The sequence below is a fragment of the Myotis davidii genome, unplaced genomic scaffold (assembly GCF_000327345.1).
Source record: "Myotis davidii unplaced genomic scaffold, ASM32734v1 scaffold221, whole genome shotgun sequence".
Lineage (NCBI taxonomy): Eukaryota > Metazoa > Chordata > Mammalia > Chiroptera > Vespertilionidae > Myotis > Myotis davidii.
The window spans coordinates 7,581,896-7,590,315 of NW_006293349.1; the positions used below are offsets into that span (position 1 = coordinate 7,581,896).

The window sequence follows — 8,420 nt, forward strand, 5'->3', positions numbered from 1 at the left end:
GGGCTTTCGGGTTGCAAATATGAATTTCAGTAGAGGAGGAAGAACAGCAAATCTCCAGAATCTGTGGAATTAATGGATGGCCATTTAAAACTTTTGTCAACCTTCATTTTGTTTTAAGATGGCATATTAAACTATAATCAAACTTAAATATATTTTAATATCTTAAAATATGTTAATCTGTACTATATTAGTGTACCAAATTTGATTTTACAGTGAACTTAATTCAAAATTAATTGAATACTAAATTAGAATAACATTAAATAGAAGTAGCATATTGATTTGGTGACTGAACACTTGTGAACATGTACCTAAGCTTTACTTTTTTTAAACCATTTTTTAAATGGTTTAAAAAATGTTTATTGATTTTAGAGAGAGAAGTGGAGGGCGGGGGAGAAACATCGATTGCCATTGGGCAGTCGGAACCTGACAGCCAGGGCGCGAGGGACCGAGAGATTGGCCAGTCCCACCCGCTTGTGACCCTGTTCTCACTGTGGGTCACCCTCTGTGTGTGGTTGCCTCCTATATGTGCCCCTACTGGGAATCAAACCCTCAATCTTTTGGCGTACGGGATAACACTCCAACCAACTGAGCCACACCAGCACTTAAGGATTAATAAAAGGATGCCTGAAATTGTGTGTACTAGTAAATTGGATGAGGCATTGGTTAACTAACATTTTTAAAGAGAAAATGTGCAATAACAATAGGCTGTTTGGCTTTGTCTGATGGCCAGATAATAAAAGTAGATAGCTATTTGGATTTATTGTTATTTGAAGATCTTAAGGAATAAAATAGAAGTACAGTTGAGTTCTTTGAGCTTTAAAAACAATTCATAATCATTATAAAAATCTTTAAAATGGATTTAGTATATTAGGTATTTAGCACAGGAAATGGAAGAGCATTCATGAATGGTTTTGTGCATTGCCTTTTTGTATGTGAGTATGACGTTATCTTTTTTTAAAATATATTTTATTGATTTTTTACAGAGAGGAAGGGAGAGAGATAGAGAGTTAGAAACATCGATGAGAGAGAAACATCGATCAGCTGCCTCCTGCACATCTCCTATTGGGGATGTGCTCGCAACCCAGGTACATGCCCTTGACCGGAATCCAACCTGGGACCTTTCAGTCTGCAGGCCGACGCTTTATCCACTGAGCCAAACCGGTTTCGGCGAGTATGACGTTATCTTTTAAAAAATATTTTAAAAGTTGTTTTCAAAGAGGGAGAGAGAGCGATAGAAACATCAGTGATGAGAGTGAATCATTGATTGGTTGCCTCCTGCACACCCCCTACAAGGGATCGAACCTGCCTCCTGGGCATGTGTCTTGACCGGGAATTGAACCTGATTTCCTGGATCATGGATTGACGCTCAGCCACTGAGCCACACCAGCCAGGCTCTGGTAGTTTAATTATGTGCCTGGGCATGAATTTCTTTGGGTTTTCTTTCTTTTTTTTAAATATGTTTTTAATTAATTTCAGAGAGAGGAAGGGAGAGGGAGTTAGAAACATCAATGAAGAGAGGTAATTATTGATGGGCTGCTTTCTGCACGCCCCCTACTGGAGATCGAACTTGCAACCCAGGCATGTGCCCTGACTGGGAATCGAACCAAGATCTGGTTCATAGGTCAACGTTCAACCATTGAGCCATGTTGGTTAGATTCTTTGGGTTTTCCTGTTTGGCATTCACTCTGCTTTTTTATTGTGATAAAAAAAATATAAAATTTACCACTTTTTCCCATTTTAAGCGTACAGTTTTGTGGTGATAAGTACATTTACATTTTTATGCAACCATTACCACCTCCATCTATCTTGAGAATTCTTCTTCTCCTCCAACTGAAACTCTGTACCCATTAAACAATAACTCCCCATAAGCCTATTCACCTTCTTGAATTTGTAGGTTTATGTTTTTTCCCAACTTGGAAACTTTTTAGCCATTATTTGTTCAGATATATTTTTTAGCACCACATTCTTTTTCTTTTTGTGGGATGATGGTGACATGACTCTTAAATCTTTCGTTATTGTCTGACAAGTTCCTGAGGCTCTGTTTATTATTGTTTTTATTCTTTTTAATTTCTGTTCAGATTGGATAATATCTATTTATCTATCTACAAGTTTATTGATTCTTTACTGTGTTATCTCCATTCTGCTATTGAGTCCAGTGAGTGTTTTACTTTGGTGGTTGTGTTTCCCAGTTCTAAAATTTCCATTTGGCACCCATTTGGTGTTGCTCAGTGGTTGAGCGTCGAACTGTGAACCAGGAGGTCACAGTTTGATTCCCGGTTGGGGCATATGCCTGGTTGCAAGCTCAGTCCCCAGTATGGGGCATGCAGGAGGTGGCCAATCAATGATTCTCTCTCATCATTGATATTTCTCTCTCTCTCTCCCTCTCCCTTCTTCTCTGAAATAAATAAAAATATATTTTTAAAAAAGAATAAAAATCACTGTAGCAATAGAAAATTAAAAACAAAATTTCCATTTGGCTCTTTTTATCTTTATTGATACTTTTTTTTCGACTGTTTGTAATTTTACATTCAAGCAATTTTTAAGTAGCTGCTCTAAAGTCTTTGTCGGGTAATTTCCAATATCTGTGTCATCTTGTCATTGGTGTCTAGTGCTCGTTTTTCCCCATGATAATTGAGATTTTCATGTATTTTTGTATGCCAACTAATTCTGGATTATATCCTGGACATTTTGAATGTTATGTTTATACTCTGGTCTTATTTAACCCAATGGAGAATGTGATATTTTTGTTATAGCAGGCATTTGACTTTGTTAGATACAGGTTGCAAGTTCCAACTGAACTGAGGTTCCAATGTTAGTTTAGTTTTCAAAACCTTTTGCGTCTGTTGTGTGTGCGTGCGCACCAATCTGTTGTCAGCCTAGTCCAGTGATGGCGAACCTATGACACGCGTGTCAGAGGTGACACACGAACTCATTTTTTTGGTTGATTTTTCTTTGTTAAATGGCATTTAAATATATAAAATAAATATCAAAAATATAAGTCTTTGTTTTACTGTGGTTGCAAATATCAAAAAATGTCTGTATGTGACACGGCACCAGAGTTAAGTTAGGGTTTTTCAAAATGCTGACACGCCGAGCTCAAAAGGCTCGCCGTCACTGGCGTGGTCGGCAAACTGTGGCTCGCGAGCCACATGCGGTTTTTTGGCCCCTTAGTGAGAGTGGCTCTTCCTAAGCCTTAGGAGTACCCTAATTAAGTTAATAACAATGTGCCTACCTATATAGTTTAAGTTTAAAAAATTTGGCTCTCAAAAGAAATTTCAATCATTGTACTGTTGATATTTCGCTCTGTTGACTAATGAGTTTGCCGACCACTGGTAGGTGGAGGTATATCCATTAGCTCAGTTCTCAAAGTCTGTCAGATATTAATTAGCTTAAGATCCATTCATGCACTTCTGTACAGATCAGGATTGCACCCAGGAGTTCATAACCAACTTTATGGGATTATTTACTTTAAAAAAATGTTTTTATTGATTTGAGAGAGAGAGAGAGAGGAAGAGAGAGAGAGAGAGAGAGAAAGAAAGAGAGAAAAAGGGAGAAAGAAAACCATGCCTCCTGCATACTCCTCACTGGGGATCGAGCCCCAAAGCTGGGTATGTGCCCTCACCGGGAATTGAACCATGATCTCCTGGTTCATAGGTCAATGCTCAACCACTGAGCCATGCTGGCCAGGCAAGAGCAGTTTTTATATATTAAAAAATTACATATGTTTAATATAAGATTTACCATGTAGTATAATATTTTAATTAACTATAAGAACCTCTTTGTTTATAGTATATTCAACAGAACATAAGAGCAGATTGTTCCAATATTGACAAAATTCTTGAACCACCTGAAGGCCAAGATGAAGGTGTATGGAAGTATGAACATTTAAGGTAAGTCCTTGTGATATATCAAAATAGTAATAGTACTTATTAGTAAAAAATAATCTTTAGTATTAATTATGAATTATAAATAAAATCATTATTAACTGCAGATCAAAAAGCAAATTCTAAAGTTTTTATATTTTCAGTGTTATAAAGTTTTCAACTTTGATATTTACTGATTATTTTTTACATTTATGGATTTGGGCCTTATGTTTTTACAGTTTTCCTTAATCATATCTGTTAATCACAAATGCATTATTTCCATTTACCTACTCATGAATAGCTATCTATCTTTAGAGCAGTGGTTCTCAACCTTCCTAATGCCGCGACACTTTAATTCAGTTCCTCATGTTGTGGGTGACCCCCAACCATAAAATTATTTTCGTTGCTACTTCATAACTGTAATTTTGCTACTGTTATGAATCGTCATGTAAATATTTGATATGCAAGATGTATTTTCATTGTTACAAATTGAACATAATTAAAGCATAGTGATTAATCACAAAAACAATATGTAATTATATATGTGTTTTCCGATGGTCTTAGGCAACCCCTGTGAAAGCGACCCACAGGTTGAGAACTGCTGCTGTAGAGGATCATGTCAAGTTCCTGGTATAGGCTTGGTATCTGATGAGTTACCTATTAACTACTGTGAACTGTCAGTCTTCCCTTTGGATAATATAGATTAATTGTAATCCTGCAATAAGGAATTTTGGAGCTTTTCATAATATCCTTTGAATGAGAAAATTGATGATGAGTGAAGGACTAGTTAGTTAACTAGAGTTAACTTTAGAAGCAGCTATATCCTGAAGTTACTAGATGGTTTCTTGAATTTATCAACTTTCTAGTATAAATGGGAGTTGGGATGAGTTGATAGTTTAAATATGGAGAATGCAGAATGGATAATATGTTCATTGGGGTTTGTTACTTTTGAGTTTATTTTAAAATAATAAATATAGTATGGCTTTTCCCCAATTAATTAGACCACATTTTCTGTGATAAGTGCCTCAATTTGTAGATAAGGAACTTTTTAAAATTGATGCTGCAGGCATGTTGTCTAGATTTTGCAAAGACATAATGTCTTTTTTTTTTTAATATGTTTTTATTGCCCAGCTGGCGTGGCTCAGTGGTTGAGGTCACAGTTCGGTTCCCAGTCAGGGCACATGCCCGGATTGAGAGCTTGATCCCCAGGAGGGGGTGTGCAGGAGGCAGCGGATCAATGATTCTCTCTCATCACTGATGTTTCTATCTCTCTCTCCCTCTCTCTTCTTTCTTATGCACACCCCCCCACTGGACATCGAGCCCGCAACCCAGGCATGTGGCCTGATGGGGAATCAACTGTGATCTCCTTGTTTATAGGTAGACAATCAACCACTGAGCCACACCAGTTGGACTATATATTTTTTTAATTGTTGACAGTATTACAGATGTTTCCTACTTCCTCTTCTCTTTGTCCCCCTCCACTCAGCCCCTTGCATTTATTTTTTAAAAATATTTTTATTGATTTTTCGAGAGAGAAGAAGGGAGAGGGTAAGAGTGAGAAACAACCATGTGAGAGTGTAACATCGATTGGCTGCCTCCTGCATGCCCCCTATTGGGTGTGTGCTCTGACCAGGCATGGAACTGGCAGCTCTTCCTCCATTGGACTGGGACAACTCTAACCAACTGAGTTACACTGCCAGGGCTTAGATCTGTGTTTTCAGGACTATTGTGTTCTTATTGGTTTGATGGGGAAACACAGGAGTAAATAATTGGATAGAATTTTTAGAGGGAACATTTAGTATTTCATTTAGTTATGAAGTAAGTTATCTTTGTGTCATGGCAATATTTTTTGAGCACTTAACAGTGTTCCAAGAATTGTTCTAGGCTTGTAATTCTCAATTTGGGAATTTTAGAAGGAAAAGATGTCATGAAAAAAATGCCCATGATCTGTTAAGTGACAAAAAAGGAAGTTACAAAATTGTGTATATGATCCCAATATATTTAAAATCATTATATATAAAATCAAATTTGCTATAAACAGTAATTATCTTTTCAGAAGAGGTGGTGGGATTATGAAAAACGTTCTTCTATGTTATAATTGAAGGTTTTACAAAGACATGTTTGTAGTCATAACAAAACTTGTAAAATATGTAGGAGTATAAAAAGTGTAGTCTTTTTTGTATATCTGTTTGTATATGGATATAGAAACGCATATAATTTTACACATAACTGGAATCTTACTATGAGTATAAACATATCCTTTGTATATCCTTTGCCAACATTTTATTACTCTTCAGTTGCTAATTATTTAGAATGTTAAAAAAAGTTTTTTATGTATATGGTTTCTGTGAACATCTTTGTACATATATCTGCATATAAATCTGATTAATTAGAATTGGTTCTTAGGAGAATGACTTAATAAAAAAAAAATACACTTTCTAAGTGTCCTGGTAAATTTTTCTAAAATACTTCTCAGTAAAATCGTATCAATTTCCAGTGTTAAGAGTGATCAAGTTCTTGAACTCTGATATTGAACTTTTTTATGATCATTTGTTTTGAATTTTGTTTATTAACCTGTATGTCTTTGTAGGAAATGTGCCATTTAAATTCATGTGGTGTTGATAATGTTGATGAGGGAGGATGGATGGTATGGTAGGGTTTTGTATTTTAAATTAATATTCTAAATATAATGTGGAAAATACATAAGACTTTTCATTTATATACTTGAATTTTTAGGCAATTCTGTCTTGAGCTCAATGGACTTGCTGTCAAACTTCAGGTAATATTTTCAAGTTAAAGTTATAATAGAAAGTTCTCATTTTTCCCCCTAGTTTTATAACTTTATGTGCTTACAAGACTTATGTAAAATTTCTAATTAGAATTGTACATGGAAATGTAGTAACCCAAATGATAAACTTTTTAATTGCTTTACATATTAAGAAATGTAACATTTTAACAGAGCGAATGCCATCCAGACACATGTACTCAGATGACAGCAACTGAGCAGTGGATTTTTCTTTGTGCAGCTCATAAAACTCCAAAAGAGGTGAGAATTTATAAAGTAGAATGACTAATAAAATGGCCATAACCTAAATTTCTACAAGACTGTGGTAGACAAGTTTTTAGGGGTTTTAGTTCACTCTTTATTTTGCCAGTTGGTTTCGTGTTCTTTGCGGCAAGGTTGTTGCCACAGTGCTGTTTTAGAATTTCTTTTTAAAAAATATATTTTGATTGATTTCTGAGAGGAAGGGAGAAGGAGAGAGATAGAAACTTCAGGGATGAGAGAGAATCATTGATTGGCTGCCTCCTTCATGCCCCCTCCTAGGGATCGAGCCTGCAACCTCGGCATGTGCCCTTGACTGGAATTAAACCCGGGACCCTTCAGTCCGCAGGCTGACGCTCGGTCCTCTGAGCCAAACCAACTAGGGCAGGATTTCTTATAATTAGTATCATTTTTCATATTGGGCAGTTACATGGAGAATGGATAAACAGAATGTGGTATATACATACAAGGGAATATTTTTCAGCCATGAAAAGAAATGAAGTTCGGATATATGCTACAGCATGGATGAACCTTGAGGACATTATACTGAGCCAAATAGGCCAGACACAATGGGACAGCTATTTTATGATTCTACTTATATCAAATATCTTGAAAGGGTACCAGGTGGGTGAGGAGTGTGGGAAGGTATTGATTGATGTTATAGAGTTTCTGTTTGGGATGATGAAAAACTTTGGTTAGAAACAGTGGTGTTGGTTGCATGACACTGAATGTAATTAATGCCACTGACTCTACATTTAAAAATAGTTAAAATGGCAAATGTTGTGTTCTATATATTTTACCACAATTTTTAAATCGTCACCGGGGGATATTTTTTCCATTGTTTTTTAGAGTAGAAGTTAGGGAGGGATGGGGGGGAAAGAAAGAGAAACATCTCACCTGAACCTGGGCAGGGATTGAAACCTGGAAGCCAGTATCTGCCCTTGACCAGAAACCGAACCCAAGACCCTTTGGTACACCCTCTGCCCCAGGCCTTCACCCCCTATTGTCTGTGTCCATGGGCTATGCATATATGCATACAAGGTCTTTGGTTGATCTCTTCCCACCCTACTCACCCACACCTTCCCTCTGAGATTCCACAATCTTTTCAATGCTTTTATGTCTGGATTTATTTTGTTCATTAGAGTCCACATATGAGTGAGATCATGTGATACTTGTTTTATTTTGTTTGTTCAGAGTATCTTTATGTATTTACCATCACACTGTAATAAGCTATATTTAGTAGTGACTGATTTACATTTCTTTTTTTTAAATTAAATCTTTATTGTTCTCATTATTACATTTGTTCCTCTTTTTCCCCCCATAACTCCCCTCCTCCCAGTTCCCACCCCACCCTCCGCCCTCACTCCCCACCCACTGTCCTCATCCATAGGTGCACGATTTTTGTCCAGTCTCTTCCCGCATCTCCCACACCCCCTTCCCCCCAAGAATAGTCAGTCCATTCCCTTTCTATGTCCCTGATTCTATTATAATCACCAGTTCATTCTGTTCATCAG

At 36.6% G+C, this 8,420-nt stretch overlaps 1 protein-coding gene across 1 annotated transcript in view; it reads left to right on the forward strand.

Moving 5' to 3' along the window:
• MOB4 (MOB family member 4, phocein) overlaps positions 1-8,420 on the forward strand; it is a 15,192-nt gene that overhangs the window by 789 nt on the left and 5,983 nt on the right. Inside the window, exons 2-4 of the mRNA XM_006767084.2 lie at positions 3,790-3,890; positions 6,600-6,642; positions 6,823-6,909. Coding sequence (XP_006767147.1) covers positions 3,790-3,890; positions 6,600-6,642; positions 6,823-6,909 — 231 coding nt within the window. The remainder of the gene's footprint in view (positions 1-3,789; positions 3,891-6,599; positions 6,643-6,822; positions 6,910-8,420) is intronic.